The 18,950-nt window shown below is 43.0% G+C and overlaps 2 protein-coding genes across 6 annotated transcripts in view; one reads left to right on the top strand and one right to left on the bottom strand.

Annotated features, from left to right (window-relative positions):
• Positions 1-1,093: 1,093 nt before the first annotated feature.
• On the top strand, positions 1,094-7,454 carry irf10 (interferon regulatory factor 10). Of its 2 annotated transcripts, none has more exons than XM_054772678.1 (8): positions 1,094-2,301; positions 3,378-3,552; positions 5,035-5,111; positions 5,318-5,366; positions 5,699-5,803; positions 5,874-5,981; positions 6,407-6,525; positions 6,668-7,454. In XM_054772678.1, the coding sequence occupies exons 1-8, from the start codon at positions 2,125-2,127 to the stop codon at positions 6,794-6,796; spliced, it is 939 nt and encodes a 312-aa protein (XP_054628653.1). In that variant the 5' UTR covers positions 1,094-2,124; the 3' UTR covers positions 6,797-7,454. The 2 variants fall into 2 exon arrangements, with proteins under 2 accessions (XP_054628653.1, XP_054628647.1); XM_054772672.1 differs by having other exon boundaries at positions 1,103-2,301; positions 5,874-6,260.
• zmp:0000000926 (mediator of RNA polymerase II transcription subunit 1.1) overlaps positions 7,091-18,950 on the bottom strand; it is a 30,559-nt gene continuing 18,699 nt past the window's right edge. For 2 of the 4 annotated variants that reach the window (XM_054772626.1, XM_054772620.1), the window contains 2 exons: positions 9,256-10,895; positions 7,091-9,088 (listed from right to left, as the gene is read on the bottom strand). In XM_054772626.1, the coding sequence (XP_054628601.1) occupies positions 8,627-9,088; positions 9,256-10,737 (1,944 nt within the window). In that variant the 5' untranslated portion in view covers positions 10,738-10,895 and the 3' untranslated portion in view covers positions 7,091-8,626. Of the gene's footprint in view, positions 9,089-9,255; positions 10,896-17,665; positions 17,780-17,953; positions 18,102-18,950 lie in introns of all 4 variants that reach the window. The other 2 variants (XM_054772635.1, XM_054772640.1) reach the window with 2 other exon arrangements.

The raw sequence follows: 18,950 nt of genomic DNA, 5'->3' as shown, positions 1-18,950 counted from the left end.
TACCCCTTAGCACTGGGAGAATTGGGACACCACTTGATTCTCGTGAACGCGCAAAACCTAGGGGTAAGTGGTAAAACGAGGGGTAAGGTGTCGAATTGGCACCTAATTCTCTGCTTACTATCACAGTCACGATTCTCAAATATGTCGACACAGAACATTTTTTTTGTACCATTACAATTCTAGTTGTACATGCATTAAACAATTCTAAATGCATATAAGTGATGAATGAGAGGGATAAATTTACATTTGTGGTTACTTTTAAATTAACTGAGGACGTGATTGTTGACAAAGATGACAATGTGGCCGCACAATCAACATGTTTGTGTTTTTTTATGAGTTATTTCTTGAATGAAATGGTGTTTCTCACCTTCTTTACCAAATTGTGGCACTTGCAGCTTTCTTTGGCTGCATTTTGGGCTATTTTGCAGCCGTGATTATAAGAAAAGCAGAGACTTGAGGTAAGAAACAGTACGGAATTCAAGAAACAACTGAGAACACAAAGATGGTGTCTGTGTTGATCCTGCTGCCAAATCTCTGCCTTTGCCAATCGTCACGTCTTCAATGAATATAAAAGTAACGTCCATCCATCCATCTTCTTCCGCTTATTCGAGATCGGGACAGCAGCCGAAGCAGGGAAGCCCAGACTTGCCTCTCCCCAGTTACTTCATCCAGCTCCTCCCGGCAGATCACAAGGCGTTCCCAGGCCAGTTGAGAGACATAGTCTCTCAAACGTATCCTGGGTCTTCCCCGAGGCCTCCTGACGGTCGGACGTGCCCTGAACACCTCCCCAGGGAGACGTCCGGGAGGCAGTCTGACCAGATACCCGAGCCACCTCATCTGGTTCCTCTCAATGCAAAAGTAACCTTAAATGTTAAGTTATCCCTTTCATTTGTCACTTACATGTATTTTGAAGGGCCGCATGGTGAATAAGTGGTTAGCATGTTGGCCACACAGTCAGGAGATCGGGAAGACCTGGGTTCAAATCTCCACTTGGGCATCTCTGTTTGGAATTTGAATGTTCCCCTCGTGCGTGGGTTTTCTCCAGGTACTCCGGTTTCCTCCCACATTCCAAAAACATGCATGTTAGGTTAATTGGCGACTCTAAATTGTCCATAGGTATGAATGTGAGTGTGAATGGTTGTTTGTCTATATGTGCCCTGCGATTGGCTGGCGACCAGTCCAGGGTTTACCTCGCCTCTTGTCCAACTCAGCTGGGATAGGCTCCAGCATACCCGCGTGACCCTAGTGAGCATAAGCGGCATAGAAAGTGGATGGATGGATGGATGTATTTCGAATTGTTTTCTGCATGTAAAACTATAAAAACGTGTTTTGTGTTTGAATTTTTGGATTAATTTGATTAAAATTATTTTTTATGGGAAAATCTAATCAGAGAATATGTTTTGGTTAGAGTCGGGCCTTCTGGAATGGATTAATGATGCTAACCAAGGTTCCACTGTAATTAACTTAACTATAAAAAAGCTTCATTATCAACTTAAAATTTTGGGATAATAATAAACATGCGTTCTTCAATACAAATACGAATTAATAAATACATTTTATTTAACGTTGTATTCTATTGTATGTTTTTTCTGGATTTGTTCCGCTCAAGCACGTTCATACCGCCCTCTAGTGGTCCAACACTACAACCCTTTCTTTCTGGTTTTATCAAATTTTTCATTGCGGCTGTTGAGAACATCCGCAGCATCCTTTGAGGGGAAAACCCCACCAAAGTTTCAAGGTGAATCTTAGCGCCACTGTGTGCGCACATATCTCGACCCACATGCCTCTCTTCTTCCCTCATTTTCTTCTAACATTCATTTTATGATTCACAAGTACCATAATGTCTGTATCTGTAAAATTAAGTTGAAAACGTACTGCAGCAGGTCGCGCTGGCACAGAAGACGCTGCTGTTGGAGTTCTGCGTGTTGGAAATGATTAAACAGAAACGTGTTCTACTTGCATGGGAAACCGAAAGTATCTAGCGCGCTCAAAACTTTCGCTTTCGGTTACATAAGACGTGAACCTAACTGGTGGTCCCTTTGAGTTTTAGTTTTGTAAACTTCATCTGACAGCGGAATGGCCGTCTGACGGCAGTCGGACTTTTTTTGGAGTTGCTACCGTGTGATGAAGATGAACGAAGGGCACAAGAAGCACCTGAAAGAGTGGCTCTTAGCTCAGGTGGAAAGTGGTGCGTTTGAGGGCCTGCGTTGGGAAGACGAGGAGAAAACCATGTTCCGGATCCCCTGGAAGCATGCTGCCAAGAAGGACTACAAGGAGACGGACGATGCTGCTCTCTTCAAGGTCACCTTTAAGCTTCTTTTACATGCTCACTACTGGCAGCCAACAACTTCAAAAGTAACTACTTTGCATTAGTACTTCAATATTAAATTCACATTCTGCACCAAAGTTGCTTTATTTGACTGCAACAGAGTGTCCCGGGTCACACCGGCACAAATGGCTGCCTTCATTGAGGAAAATAGGTATAATCGTAAACAGCGCTCTCACTGAAACACTGAAATATAGCAGATACATAAACAAACAAGGCTTGTGTTTCATTTTTTGTTGAACTTTTGTCACGGTTGAGAGAATTTAATCTCGCAAGAGTATATGATCAAATAAAACAAAAATAAAAAGTAACATATATAAATCAAACTATGTAAAGTATAACTATAACTTTATGAAATAATGATGAATGAATGAAAAGTGGATACGTGATATATGGTGGCTCAGGTTAGCATTACTGGCCATGTGCTGTTTTTTCTTCTTTCTCTTTTTCTGCTGTTTAATGAGCATTATGAATCCATGCAGAGTTAATCTGTCACCCTTATAGAATAATAATTGTATAATATTTAAAGCAGAACCTTTATTAACTGCACACATGAGGGTTTCCAGAAATTCTGGGCCCCATGGAAAAAAAAAATCACATCGGACCGCCACCTCCTTTTTATTTTTTGATTTTCATCTATTTTTTGACAGGGCAATTCCCCCTACCTCCCTCTCTATACGGCGCACCTGACTGTGCAGACAATTTTTTTAGTTACTTGGTGAAAACAGTTAGAGTCAACATCACATTTTCCCTTATTGCAATCAATGGCACCCTTATGTGTCATAAAAATAGGTAAAGCAAAAGCAAAATGCACTTGTGGAGGGAATCCTTTAGATGATCACTGAACTTTAGTCTCACAAAACACAACACAACCGAGAAAACATTTAGTATGTCAGCAATGGCAAATTGAAACAATGCCATTCAAAGTTTGCTTAATCTAATAGAACAATCAAATGAAATAATAATCAATTATTCGACTGTAAGAGTACCCCCCTGACAGACAAACTTTTGTGGACAATTGACATTGACATATTTCCACTGCTGTGTTTAGGCCTGGGCCTTGCACAAGGGCAAACACAGGGAGGGAAAGGATCGAGCCAACCCCACCGTGTGGAAGACCCGTCTGCGGTGTGCACTTAATAAGAGCACAGACTTCCAAATGGTCCCTGAACTCAGCCAGCTGGACATCTCTGAACCTTATAAAGTATACCGCATCCAGCGAGATGGTAAAGACAACAAGAATATCTCATATACGGTGGTGTGAAAAGTGTTTGCTCCCTTCCTGATTTCCTTTTTTTTGCACGTTTGTCAGACTTAAATGCTTCAGATCATCAAACAAATGTAAATATTAGTCAATGATAACGCAACTGAACAATCAACAAACAAAATGCAGTTTTTAAATGAAACCTTTTATTATTAAGGGAGGGAAAAAATCCCAAACTACATGGCCCTGTGTGAAAAAGTGATTGCTCCTCCTGAACTGAGATAACTTAACCTAAAATGACCCCAAGAGCGCAAGGACGACTCATCCAAGAGGTCACAAAAGACCCCACAACAACATCCAAAGAACTGCAGGCTTCACTTGCCTCAGTTAAGGTCAGTGTTCATGACTCCACCATAAGAAAGACACTGGGCAAAAACGGCCTGCATGGCAGAGTTCCAAGATGAAAACCACTGCTGAACAAAAAGAACATTAAGGCTTGTCTCAATTTTGGCAGAAACCATCTTGATGATCTGATCTTGAAGACCTTTGGGAAAATACTCTGTGGTCTGACGAGACAAAAGTTGAACCTTTTGGAAGGTGCGTGTCCCATTACATCTGGCATAAAAGTAATGCCGCATTTCAGGAAAGAACATCATACCAACAGTAAAATATGGTGGTGGTAGTGTGATGGTCTGGAGATGTTTTTCTGCTTCAGGACCTGGAAGACTTGCTGTGATATATGGAACCATGAATTATGCCGTCTACCAAAAAATCCTGAAGGACAATGTCCAGCCATCTGTTCGTGACTTCAAGCTGAAACCAACTTGGGTTCTGCAGCAGGACAATGATCCAAAACACACCAGCAAGTCCACCTCTGAATGGCTGAAGAAAAACAAAATGAAGACTTTTGGAGTGGCCTAGTCAAAGTCCTGATCCGAATCCTATTGAGATGCTGTGGCATGACCTTAAAAAGTGCTTCATGCTGGAAAACCCTCCAATGTCCCTGAATGACAACAATTCTGCAAAGATGAGTGGGCCAAAATTCCTCCACAGCGCTGTAAGAGACTCATTGTAAGTTATTGCAAATGCTAGATTGCATTTGTTTCTGCTAAAGGGGACCCAACCAGTTATTAGGTTTAGGGGGCAATCACTTTTCACACAGGGCCATGTAGGTTTGGACCATTTTTTCTCCCTTAATAATAAAAAGATTCATTCAAAAACTGCATTTTGTGTTCAGTTGTGTTGTCATTGACTAATACTTTAATTTGTTTGATGATCTGAAACATGGCCGCACGGTGGCCCGAAGTCAGCTGGAATAGGCTCCAGCATACCCGCGACCCTAGTGAGGATAAGCGGCATAGAAGATGGATGGATCTGAAACATTTAAGTGTGACAGATATGCAAAAAAATCAGAAATCGGGAAGGAGGCAAAAACTTTGTCACACCACTGTACGTATATTTGATCTGGGTTAATGAGGCTCTCCATCTTTTTGGTTATTCACAGAGTCGCCACAGACAAAGGATAGCATGACCATCCAAGTTAAGGCATCGCCAAGGAGTCCCGGTGTCCTAGAAATCGAGGTTTGTAACTTTATCGACCACAAAAACAAGGCAGTGATGTCTATGCCTGTGTCAGTGAAAAGCTACAAAGATGATTATGGTACTGTCCAAAATCTAAGAAAGCACATTGCTTGTTTGGAATAATGTGCAAAACAACTTGGCCAACGGAGCGTCAGGATCAGTTATTGCAGGTGCAATTATTAACCGTTTTTGGTTTGTTTTAAAAGGAATCATTTCAAGCCTGTCAAGAAGAACCAGAAGAAGAACAACAACATAGTAAGCTATCATTTAGACCTGGAAAGGTGCCCACTTTTGACTTTGAAGAAAGTAATAAAAACTCTCTAAAATATTCTCTCTCGGGTAATTGCACATTTTGCAAATGGAAATAATTTAGGTAATCCTTACTGACCTAAAAAAGGAAAAGTTGAGTCTGATTTCATTTCAGAAAAAAATATTTATGTCTTTTTCATAGTGTATGCAAACTTCTGGTTTCAACGGTATACACTGTATGTTGGCATGGTTCAAGCTGATTCACTTTAGTTGATTGGATCACTCTCTCAAAAGAACACCTGACAACATGCTGACTTTGGATTTCCACTGTGCCTTAGATGAGCTAATAAGGGACCATATGTATTGTGAGCCGACTGGGAAAAAAAGTCCCACTCAGCACTCTGCTTTGTTGACCTTCTGCAGCTCTATTCACACCATATCAGGTAAGTCAGATCAAAGAACAAAAATTAACATACCACTGGAAAGCATGCTAATGGTATGTTGTGTTCCCAGATTTTAGAATGCAAGTGACATTGTTGTACCACGGCCACAGTGTGATGAGATGTACCACTAAGAGTCCAGACGGGTGCTTTATCGTGCAGGGTCGTGGTCCTGTAGGAAGTGAGCGTATATATGGGCCTTGCACCGCACAACAGATTTCCTTTCCTTCACCAAACTCCTTACACACATCGTCATACTTGTTGGAAGCGATAAACCGCCTTCTGTGCCATCTGGAAAGGGGTGTACTCTTATGGGTTGCCCCTGACGGGGTGTTCATCAAGCGGTTCTGCCAGGGCAGGGTGTACTGGAGTGGCCCCATGGCCCCACACACTGATCGGCCCAACAAATTGGAGCGAGAGAAGACCTTGAAATTGCTTGATACTTCAAAATTTCTCAACGGTAATTGAACAGATTGAAATAATTCTGTGTAAAAGTATTTATTGAACTTCACCTGGACAACACAATGGGTTTCGTATCTGTATCCTTTTGTGCTACATTGCTTGCAGAAGCTCAATATATGAATAATCTGAGCATCTGTTTTACAGATCTTCAGAGCTGTTTTCAAGGAAAGGGAACACCACCACTGTATAGGATAGAACTCTGCTTTGGAGAGGAGTACCCGGACCCAGCAACCCCTAAAACCAGGAAGCTCGTCATGGTTCAGGTGGGAAAAGTGACGAAGAATCATTTACATAAAATATATTCCGACAATCCAGGAACTTGCAATTAGTTGTAGTACCTGCAAATACCAATAGAGTTCGCTGCAGTATTGACTGTGCTCAACACTGTCCTCCTGCTCTGTCCAGGTGGTGCCCATGTTTGCGGTGGATCTGCTGCAGAGATTCAGCTTGGAGGAGATGAAGAACACCACCGACGGCCCCGACACAAATGATGGGAAAGCTGAGAAAGTCCATGCTGCAGGGAGGCCGTTATGAACCAGCCAAAGGTTTATTTCTTCCTTTTACTGCCATGGAAAACAGCAAAGAGCAGAATTTTCCAAGAGAAATGTTTGTATATGTTTCTGTATGGGAAATCTGTGATCTTTTAGCACTGTAGAGCCTCTGAAGTCAAATGCTTCGCTGGGTTAAACTATTTGGGTTTTGCTTTTTCTTTGTCTTTGTGATGGCAAAGGAAAAAATAACTTCTGCTCTGATTTTTTTGAAAGTTCCAAAATAGTACACACAACTCTATATTGGTTGCTGAGCACAATAATGCAAAGTCAACAATAAGAATGAAATGTGCATGGAATAGTGAGGCGCATATGTGAGGAAGCGTCCGCCCCACGTTTTATTGTTTTTAAGTTTATTATGAACTGTGGTTAACTTCTCCTTATGCTTATATGGCAGCTGAGAGTGTTAAAAAAATGAGATTGATAAATCATTATGTGACTCACCTTCCATGAAGTATCCTCCTTCTGCAAGAAAAAGAAAATCTTATCCGAACAAGGAACGGATAGTGTTTGACTGAGGTTCCACGGTATTGCATTTTGCATTTCTCTTCAACCAGACAAGATACTTGCATATTTTTGTAACCTAATAAAAGTTGTAAATCAAGTGTTTTGCAAAGCTGTTTTCAACCAGTGCTGGGAATAAATCAGCAGCGATAATTACATTTATGAAGCTTTTTCTTTCCGTTTATTTCTAGCGAACATCATATAACAGTTTCACAATTTTAAAAAATATACATTTTGTAGCTATGACATTTAGAAGGAATAATTAACATGTATGGTTTTGTCACAAAAACTAAAGTGAAAGAGTGTGCTGAATCAGAGGAGATACCCGTATCAGAGTTTAAAATACTTTCATCATTTTCCCTGCTTTCAGACATATACAGTACGCGACAATGACATGGAAACACAAGTGTACAGTACACGGGGGTTGCGCATATCCACAAAGCATCCTGTTCCAATGTGTTATTAGCACCATTACTCTTCAGCCTTTACTGCAATCTTTCCACTATTCAGCTTTTAATGGAAATACAGTGTGGAGGCTATGTGGTACACATCTGTCCTTGTGGGCGTGATTGTCTCATACGCGGTTTTCATTAGTGTTCTCCCATTCTCAGAGATAATGTTAAGAACATATCGGAGAGTAATGCCTTGACAAACAACTCGTTGAAGGTGTTGAGATTAAAAAAAGGCGAAGAGTTGCTTGCACTCTTACATTCATCTTGCCTGCCCGGTTTGACAATGGTTCAGAAGCAAGAAACAAATAAGATGAACACAATGTATCTGGACATTGACAAAAAATTGCATTAAATCTTTTTAGCATACTCACTGTACACATGTAATATATTAAGTCAATTTTTGTTTTATGTATATACGTATATCTGCAATGTTTCAATAGCGCTTACTTTCATAACACTGATTGAAATCGATACCCTGCAGGACACACTGTCGGTAAATATGTGTGTGGGACGGACATTACATAAACAGAGTGAACACAGACGAGTGCTTGATTGTCTCACTAATGTCTTCAGTGTGTCTGTAAAGAGCCACCCAGACATCTTTCAGACGCTGCTCCTGTCACTGTTGAGCAAAGGAAACTGAAGGGAAGGAAAGGAAACTGAAGGGAAGGCAAGGAGAGGAAAGGAAATGAAAGGAGGGGTGCAACAAGTAGACAAGGTTAAGCCTTAGGGCAGCAGTGTGAACACCCGTAATTTTTGATTGTTCTTTATTCCATCCCTGCAACCCAAGTGGGCACAACAGAGACATGGAGCGTATACATGTGCTTACTGTAGGTCAACATGTGTGCATGTGCAAGTTTCTACTGCCACTTCATCAGCTTGGAGCCTTGAGGTAAATCCATGAGACTTTCATCGGTTCCTGTTGAGGGAAGGGTGTCAGGGGCTGACCAGCGCCGTTTACGAGGGCGTGCGGGCTCTTCAGTCTGAGGTTCTGCAGTCAGAGCGTGCTGTGGCCCGGTAGCGGGCGGGTGTAAAGGAAGAGGGGGAGGAGGCGGAGGAGGTGGCATTTTCTCCCTGTTCGAGCTGCTAGACCCTCCCACCGCAGCCCTGGACAGGTGGTGTGCGCGTTGGACTCTGGAGGAGGAACGCGCATGTGTCCGGTGGGGTTGCTTGGGTGTAGGGGTGAGAGCAAGGCAAACATCCCCCTCTGTGAGCTGGCGGCAGGGAAGGCCATAGAGCTCTGTGGTTCTCCGGGGGCAACAAGACGACCAACCCTGGCCCTGGACAAAGAATGGATACTCCACCAAGACCTTCAGTAACTCCTGGATGAAAGCAGAACAGGGTGACACATTCAAATAGACATACGGCTTTTTTTTACTTTGAAAGATTATCTAAACTGATCTGGAGAAGTTCTTTGCAGCCTGAGCCAACAATTCAAGATTAATTTATCAGGCAGCATTAAACTACTTGACAATTTTTAGCAGCTCACCTGAGTGTTGCGGTCTGTGAGATGGACCTGCAGGTGGCTGATGCCCTGTGCACTGCTGGGAGAAATGAGCAGCACTGTGCAGGTGCTCAGGTGGAACTCTGGGGAGGTATCAGCGCTCCTCAGGAAGTCCTCTGTCCGTAGATCCTCCACCTGTTTCAACTGCCCGCTGGCCAGCTCAATGAGTGAACCCTTGGTGAAGTGAGGTAGGAGCGCAGGGGGAGACGAGTGAAGGGCAGGGGGTGAGGTGTGAACATGATCCCTGTTATGTTTCAGGTGCTTGTCTTTTTCTTTACCTCGCTCCCTGTCCTTGTCTCTGTCTTTGTCTTGGTCTCTGTCATGATCTCTTTGTGACCTGTCATGGCTGTTCAGCTGATCCTGGGACGATTGGGGGGAGTTCCTTGGATTGTGCTTCTTTGGGCCTGGCTCTACTTGCAGGTTGTACAGTGGTATTCCTGAGGGGCTGTAGGGTGGGTAGGACTGGGAAGCCTTAGGGCTTGGCTGGCAAACGGATCCCAAGGAGTAGTAGATGTGTGCTTCAGTGCCTGAGGCCACCACGGCGTCCAGTAACCCCCCTCTACCTACCCTGGGGTCTGGTCCCAGGGGATGAGGGCTTGTTGGTATTTCTTGCCGATGTCTGTCCTGTATTGAGGAATGTGAGTCATGGACCTCCTGAGCTTTAGAGTCTGAGGAAAATGAACCCCTGGATTGGGCTTCAGGTGTCAGATCTTCCTGCTGTCTCCGTCCACCATTGGTATGGGAGCTTTGTGGACTTGTGTCCAATCTGGTTCTGCTGCTATCATGTCCGTAATCTCCTGTGAGCAAAGGCCTGGAGGTAGAGGCAGTCCTGCTGCCTGGCCCATCCAACCCATTGGGCCTCTTTCCTAAGTACCTCTGTCTGGCTTCAGCTAAACTTGGCTCTTGAGGGTAGAGAGCGGTATGACCAAACAAGTATGATGGGGAGAAAACAGAAGAGCTGTAATCTCGTCGGCCGCTGTTCATGTAGGACCACATCTCTCGAGAATCAGCTGGGAAGGGAGTTTTAAAGGAGGAAGTGGAGGACAGGGAGGAGAGGGGCCCTTCTGCTCGAAGCCACCTGGAGTGGTGTGGCAGTGGTGATGAGAGGGGATCGTCTCTCCAGGCAGGAGACCCAGAGCCTCTCCTCTCCACTACATGCCCTTGAAAGAGAGGAAGGGACACAGGGGAAGAGTAGCTCAGGGGCCATGGCAGTGGCAGGGGCAGGGGCGCTGGAGGGGGAAGGGGCGGAGGAGTGTGGAGGAGATGGGAGTTAGGAGTATTCAGGGTTCTCTGCCTGTCACTGACCTCCCTGCTGCCCTCCCCTCGCCCTGCATTGGACCTACTCCGAAGCGGCACAGGGGGCTTAAATTCATCAGGAGGGGGAAGTTGGTGTTCTGACGACCCTTGCCGAGACTCCCTCTTCTTGGGAGGGAGGCACTCTTTGCCGCGGTCGGGGATGGGATTCATGGGTGGGCTCCAGCGGCAGTGGGGGCCCCCTATGTGTGGGTGTAGGCTAGGTCACATGGGCCTCACGGGAGAATGAGGGGCACAGACAGAAGCAAAGGCTGCGACACAGCATCACTGTCAGATTACTGTGGATTCTTCTGAACTGAAGCGCCACTCACCTAGAAAACAGAGGACATACTGTATATGAGATAGGAAGAGACAAACAAACAAATGTCTGGTGCTGGCATCCGACGTAGAGCCAACTTTAAAAAGGTCAAAACTCTTAGCAGTCTAACACTTCTGATCACCATGGCTAATTAGTCATTACCTGAGTGCACTGCGGTGGGACTGAAACTACCCAACTTACTTGTTTCATTCAAACACATTACTCCCACATGTGGGCTAAAAATACACCTTACAGCTAATGAAACAAAGGCATTGCACTATGTGTTAAATACACACACAGCTCACCCACAGCTGGATAGTTTTCATCTCTGACTCTCGGGTGATGATTGGAATATGGAGATGTGTTTTTGTACCACTTTCATGAACCACCCCCATGACACCCACGGGTATTCTATAGAAGTGTACTACTAACCACCTCCCCACAAGCAACCCCCTGGCCCTTCTTTTTCACACACTCAGACAGCAACAGACACACAAATACTCCCACAGGCGGCAGTGCTCGCTCCCCCAGTGACAGTCAAAGCTGGTCACCACCCACCCAAAAGCTGACAGAGACAGCACCAGTTGTGGATACTGAATGTGTGTCTGTGCCAACTAAATATTTGTCAAATGAGGCGAGAATTGCGTGGCTGCGTGTATGCATGCCACGTTGCTCGATGTGTATGGGAGAATGTGTGAATGTGTTTATTTGTTTAGGTCTTTGTGTGCGTTGAGTGCGGGTGTTTGAATATGTCACAGATTTTGCATTCCTGTTTCATTCAGTGAGAAGTGCGGGGGAGCTCCACTAATTCTCCTCCAAAAAAATTACAAGCTTCAAAATGAGCCCTTTCGGCGGCCACGCCGCCATGCTGCCTCTCGGCCGCGCGCTCACCCGTCAACAACCTACTTACACCCCGCCGTCTCACCAGCCGCCACACTGTCACTATGGCAACTGCGTCTGCACATGCATCTTGTCAGTTAGAGAGGTGAGATGGGGATACTCCACAGAGAGGCGGGCAAACTGTTGCTCATCAAGTTACGAGGTCCAAAAACAGAATAAGTGTTGGAGACAAGCAAGCTGTTTGTGCATCTGAGTGGAAAGCTGAAAAGTTGGCGGTTGGCTGTGGGTGGGGATTCAATGTCTCAGATGTGGATATCCATTTGTGCCAAAAGAACACAAGCAATATTAACAACGACGTGATAAAATGTTTTAAAACGTATTATATATTCACTAGATTGATGTGATTCCAGAGATAAAATCTAAAATAAAAAGCAACAATTGAAAGTCTTCCATCCATCCATCCATGTTCTACTTGTATAGCACTTCTCCTCACTCAGGTCACAAGTGAGCTCGAGACAACTCCAGCAGGGGCCCTGGCAGGGGCGTAGCCCCCCTACATAAGCGACCTGAAGGGCCCACCATCCTACCCTAAACCCACCCCTGCTTCCTCCATACACACACACTGTCATCCGGGGGTCCTCAATTACATTTGTCCAAGGGCCAGAATTTTTCTCGGTAGACACAGTGTTCAATCACGCCTGCATCATAGAAAACATGTAAAAAGGTATGTGTACAATGATAAAGGAACACTGCACTTTTTGGGGAATTTTGCCCATCATCCACAATCCTTATGTGAAACATAAACGCACGTATTTCTTTTTTCTGTGCATTCTAAAGATATAAAAACAGATAAAAAGAGGCAGCTCATTAATGCACATCATGGGATACACCTATTCTGCCTATAAGCCCTTCTGAAAAAACCTCCACAACCTGCCAACAACGCCCCATTTACATAATGTGACCTGCATATTAACGACATGACCCAATGATCCTTTTAACCCATAGCCCCATAACTGTAGCCTGACATCTTGCTTTGCAACTGGTGTGTTTTAGAAGCAGAACATAAGGCGTTGAAGGCACATACAACGCTAATTAACAAGCGCGACAGTGGCGGACACCAAAGGTAACTATTTTTGTTGGATTTGGAACGTTCTTATACTTAGTTCCTATAATTAGGAACTAATGTTATCTGTGTAGCAGAAATCGGGTCGTATTTTTGCAAGCACATCATTAATGATGTCCACTGCAGGATGCAATTGCAGTGAACGTCAGAGCCACTCAATAGGTTTTTGTGTCCAATTTCCAATAACAAAGATGAAATCGTCAATCAAGAAAAGAAAAAATGTTATCCAAAATTCATTTCATCATCATCACTATACAGTACCTCAATCATGTAACAATTACAACCATGGAATTTTCATTTCACCTAGGACTAAAAGATTAAAACTCAAAAATTGAAATTAACACATTTATCTGGAAGTGCCTCCACAGGTTATATTCTTTCAAAACAATGCTTATTTTGTTACAGAGTAAACACATCGGCTTCCGCCATTGCATTTTTGGTAAATACATATTTTTTCGCCCAGACACTGTTAAAACTCAATTTTTAAAATTTTTTTTTTAGAGTTGATGGTGCCTTTCTTCTACTGCAGCTTCATTGTGACATTGAACGCCTTGCTGTTGCCTCCTGTCAAGCAGAGGAAGTACTGCACCAACCAGCACTTCTCAAGATACACTCAATGGTTTACATTATTTGGGTGACTTTGACAGGCCAAAGGAAAAGCTTTGATATGGTCCTCCTATTAAGAACCACTGTTACAGTCTATCCTTAAATTGTTTTATTTCGTCTACTTTCTGAATTGTGTTGTTCTTTTAGCTCAAAACTAAAAACACAAATACCACAACACAACAGCATCCTGAAGACGGAGCAGCTCTATCCCCCCATACGTCGGCACCTTTTACGCACAACAGCGAGGTGGAGTAAAGTATTAGTATTCCCAGCGTTGAACGGATTCTGTTTGAGAGCGAAGGAGCGTGTGACGAGGAGTGACAGTGACAGGCTTACGTTAGCTGCTGCTTGGCACACACACACCCTAACGGCAGATATTTCATCAATCAAAATGTGCTGAACTTTGGGTTGAACTTACAAATTAGTAAGCATTTGGCCGCCTACTTTTCACTTTCTTTCCCTCTCCTTTCTCTTCTGGCAGCCTGATTTTTTGGTTTGCATCATTAATCTGTTCCAGAAAGTCAGACTCTAACCAAATAAAATTTTCTCATAAGAAACAATGTAAATACAATTAATCCGTTCCAGAAAGGCAAAAATGTTAAAACAAAAGAAGTTTTTATAGTTTTACTATTATAGTTTTACATGCATAAAACACTTTGAAATGCATATAAATGATCAAAGAAAGGGATAAATGAACATTTAATGTAATTTTTACCTGGATTGAAGACTATTACAAAGATGACGATGTGGCAGCGAGATCAATAAGGATTTGTCGTGAGTTATCTTTTGAATTCAATAGTGTTTATCACCTCAAGTGTCTGCTTTCCTTTTGGTCACAGCTGCAAAATAACCCAAAATGGAAAGTTGCATGTGCCATCATTTGATAAAGAAGGTGAGAAACACGACTGAAGTCAAGAAACAACTCATGGCAAAACAAAATGGCGGTGTCCATGTTGATCTTGCTGCCACATCATGTCTTTGTCAACAATCACGTCTTCAATGAAGGTAAAAGGAACCTTAAATGTTTGTTTTTCTGTGTTTTTTCCACCGAAGGCCACATACTGAAAAATCACAGTATGCGAGGGGCCACTTTTACATTTTTTTTGAAGGGGACCTATTATGCTTTTCCTCTTTTCTGACCTATGAATGCTGTTACAACGTTGCTTCGTCCATTTTTTTTTGTCTCACTCTTTTTGCATTTTGAAGCTCTACCAAGGACCTCCTTAATATCCAACACTGCAAAATGTCAATTCTTGCCATTTTCCAACTGGTCGTAACATTTTGATCAGGAGTGTATAAGTGTGTTTATGAATGATAAATATGTGACCGCTTCAAAAAACAGAATTGGATTTGACAAGTTTTTGCTGAATAAGACATCTATGATGTGTGCATGAATAAAGGATGTGGGGTTTAAATTATAATGGCAATCTTGAGTCACTCAGGAAACGATCAGAGACGCTTCTTTCTAATGAAACAAGCTGCACACTGCACTAGTTCATATGAACTATGAACAACAAAACATTAAATATAGGATGTGAATGCCCCGCCTTGTTTTCTTCCCCTTTGACCTTCTCTTCATGTTTTGCAATCAAGCAAAAACACAGCAAAACTGCGAGAAATGACAAATGCGCTGTGAGAGAGTGTCTCGCAAGCTACCCAGCATGCTTTGCGGTGGTAAGATATGGGTGTCATTTTGACATTTGTGTTGTGTGGAGATGTTTATTTGTATGTGTACATGGTGCAGTGGGTGGGTTACATTGTGTGTGTGTGTGTGTGTGTCATGTGTGTTGACTTGTTGTGTTGCTTTTGACTTGCCGCAGGATTTTAAGCCGCGTAACAATTGCTTCTAGCTGTGCGTCACTCGATGCCCCCACCACAAAAGCATTGAAAGTCATGTTCCCGGGTACCCGATATTTTAAAATAACCAAAAAAATGAAACGTCCGGCTCAATCAGTGGCTCAAAAATGGTCACTACATAAATAATCATTCACAAAACTTGTCATGTTATGTTATTATTTCATAGCGTGGTGACTGTGCAGGCCACGATTGTCCACAATTGTTGGATTGTGTATTTGTATTTGTTTTTATTCATTTGTTTGTGGTATCAAGTTTCACTGCCGTTCCCGCGTCATGTGATTGTTGTTAGCAACTGTCGCTAAGTGTTTACGCTACAAGCGATTAAACGATGACATTTGCGACTTATTAGGTTATGATATTCACGTTAATGTGTGGAAAATGTATTTAAATAATGTTGTGTGCTTACACATTAACTCGATAGCTGCAAAGCCATGTGAAATACACACGGAATCCACATGCTACGGGATACAAAACTCTACGAGGGCGCACGTCTTGCCACACTGGTGCCGCTTGACGCTAACGATGCAGCTAATGCCACTGCTAGCTACGGTGCAACGGTTAAGTTGCTGACGTATGGAAACGCAGCTCATGAGGAATAACACAGGACATGACAAAGCATTTCCACATAGCGGCCGCATTGCACCTCCACTTTCTCTCACACCGTAGGACGGTATGACGGACTACTTTAGCGCTTTTGAACCCGTGACTTGTTCATACCGTGGAATACCTTGAAGCCACTAACCGGCCCATGCCTAGTACCAGCCCTCCTCCACCCACCGAGACAAAGAGACTGTGTGATTGACAAAAGGGTCACTCCGTTCTACGGAACAAATGCGCCATGGTGCTGAGACCGATGCACCGAGTGAACCCTCTTCCTGCCTGTTTGAAGGCGGGTGACGAGGAAAACAGACACACATGCACATGGCAATGTATTGAGGCCAGCAAAATTTTCGAGTTCACTTTCATTACCTCCCCGCAAGGAGGTTATGTTTTTGCCTGCGTTTATCTGTTTGTCTGTCTGTTTGTTTGTGTTCAACAGAACTTGAAAAGTCCTAAATGGATTCCGATCAAATTTTCAGGAATTGTCGGAAATGGGATATGGAAGAACTGATGAAATTTTGGGGGTGATCGGGATCACCGTCTGGATCCAGGAATTTTTTTAAAAGATTCTTTAACATTGCGAGATAGAAGCATTTTCGGCATTTGTACGTATAACTCCACAAAAAATGATAATAATTCCTGATACTATGATCCAGAATATGAAAAAAAAGGGGAACTTTTGAATATTCATCATAGAAAGACAACAAATGAAGCTATAAAGATGCAACAAACACCATTATACAGTATACTGTATCGCCAAGACACTGTGGAAAATGCGATTTTTGTGAATAACTGAATTAATGAACTGAGCTAATATTGATATCATTATGAATCCAATTACTAATGGTATGTTTTTATGGTCAACAAATCTAAATGTGTAGATAAAATAAACGTAGGACTGATATTGATGGTGTAAATCACAATACGGGGGGAACTATGGCGCTTGGTGGAGGTCTGCGCTCTGCGAGTGCTTTTCTAGTTTTCATTTATTTATTTATTATCTTCCCAGGCCTAGTTCCCATGAACGAGAAATTTCTCTGAACGAGAAATCTTGTCACGTTTCAATCTCATGAGATTTTGTGACACGCGATCTTGTGACACCCCTACCACAGTAAATACAAGAGCCCATTCATTTCATACAAAAACTATGTTATTATGGAAACAAACTGAACCACAAGTGACAAAAAATATCTTTCTATAATAGAAAATACGTACCATACAATAAAATATGACAAACATTTTAAAAAAAAACCTTTAAAACCTTTTAAAAACCTCCCCAAACACAAACCTACATCTTTTAATGTAATGAATATTAACCATTCAACTTTTAAACTATTCTTTAGAAAACCTGGAGCACTTTAGAACTCAGATTCCTCAAGTGAATGCATTATTAATCTGCCCTGTTTTTGTCCAGAAATGAATATCCTTGTCCTTTTGATAACCCAAAGCGAAAAAAAAAAACATGTTTCCCAAATAAACCTGGTAGAAGGCTGCCAAACTGTATGAGAAAACAAAGAAGGATATTGTGCATGTGGAGGAGTTTGCAGAGAAATGTCTACTGAAAGATGACTCCTACACTGTGCACACATGCATATAGAGCTGCTCTTTAGATGCTTTGCTGCGGGAGCATTTAAATATATCAAACCTCACTGATCACAGCGATGTTCCATACTCCTTCACAGAATACCGCTTTCGCTTTGCACTGTAAATATCAATGCAATTTCTTCACAAAACACTTTTTTAAGTGTAAAGCTTACTTGGATGAAAAAATGATTTCAATCTAAAGAATTGCTTTCAATCCGGGATTTCTTTCTTTGTGTGTTCATCATCATGCAAGAGCTGTCAATCAGACCTCCATCGTGCGAGCAAACCTGAGACAAAAACACAACCTTCATTACTGCATTACCTACTACTTTTTTGCCAATTAAAGCAACATAAGCTGAGAGTCCAGTTATTCTAAATGCGGTGTGTTTGTTATCCATACGAGCGCCTCGACAATGTGGGCGCACGCAGCCAGCTTCGTGGAGCTGTGATGAGAGACTGACCTTAGCGCAGGCTGAGCAGACGTCCCAACGTAGCGAGCCATTCATATCTCAAACGTCCCAGAGGGTCAACCCACTCTTCGGCTCCTTACTGCGCTACACTGTCACTGTCAACGCCTGCACATCTCGGCAGCTCCACACAGCCTATCATCTGTGTGTGAAATAATATAGGTGAGCCCGCAAAACCGAGGGGAAGAACTGAAAGCCTGCTATTCGTCTGTTGTGTATGTGAGTGAGCGTGTGTGTGTGTTTGTGTGTGTGCAAACGGCTGAGGAAATGAGTAATATCAAGCAGTGAGAAACATGTCTGCTATGCAGAGCCACACAGGCAGACCAGTTGCTGCTGCCGCCCACTCGCTTTAATCACTGTGAGGGATACAAACACATACACATACACAAACCCTTACGCACATAAAGGACGCAGAACTCACTGGACATAACGTTAGGTACACTTTGTGTAATCCACTTATCCTGCGCAGGGTCACAAGGGCGCTGGTGTGTAGGCGGGGTGGGGTGGTGGGGTACAACCTGGACTGACACATAGGCAGCCATTCACACGTCCACTTTTGAGGCTAACATAAATGTGTTTGGACTGTGGGAGAAAGCTGGAACGATCCCACACTTATGCACAGCGAGCACAAGCAAACTCCACTCAAATCATCTGAATAAGAGGCATGGCTCACCCACATCTAACCTTGAGTAATCAGTCCAAGTGAGCACAGGGCAAGTGCAAGAAAGGAAAGTTTGATTGGAACTGAATAAATAGATTTATCACTGTGGTAGTGGAGAACAAATATTGAGTCGACTGCATTTGAGGAAGTATATGCTCTCTTTATACTGCGACTAATTGAATGAATCAGTCAGCATAAAGCCGGAGAGATAATGAGATGCTGAGAAGGCTGGAGTTGGAGGTACATCCTGCATGCATTCTGAGAGTTCACTTTTTGCTCCTGCTTTAGACTCAAAACCAGTGACGTGCAGTCAGGGGAGGCAGGTGAGCC

Source organism: Dunckerocampus dactyliophorus, chromosome 1, assembly GCF_027744805.1.
Source record: "Dunckerocampus dactyliophorus isolate RoL2022-P2 chromosome 1, RoL_Ddac_1.1, whole genome shotgun sequence".
Taxonomy (NCBI): domain Eukaryota; kingdom Metazoa; phylum Chordata; class Actinopteri; order Syngnathiformes; family Syngnathidae; genus Dunckerocampus; species Dunckerocampus dactyliophorus.
The sequence above is the reverse complement of the archived record's forward strand: the minus strand, read 5'-3'. Positions and strand labels throughout refer to the sequence as shown.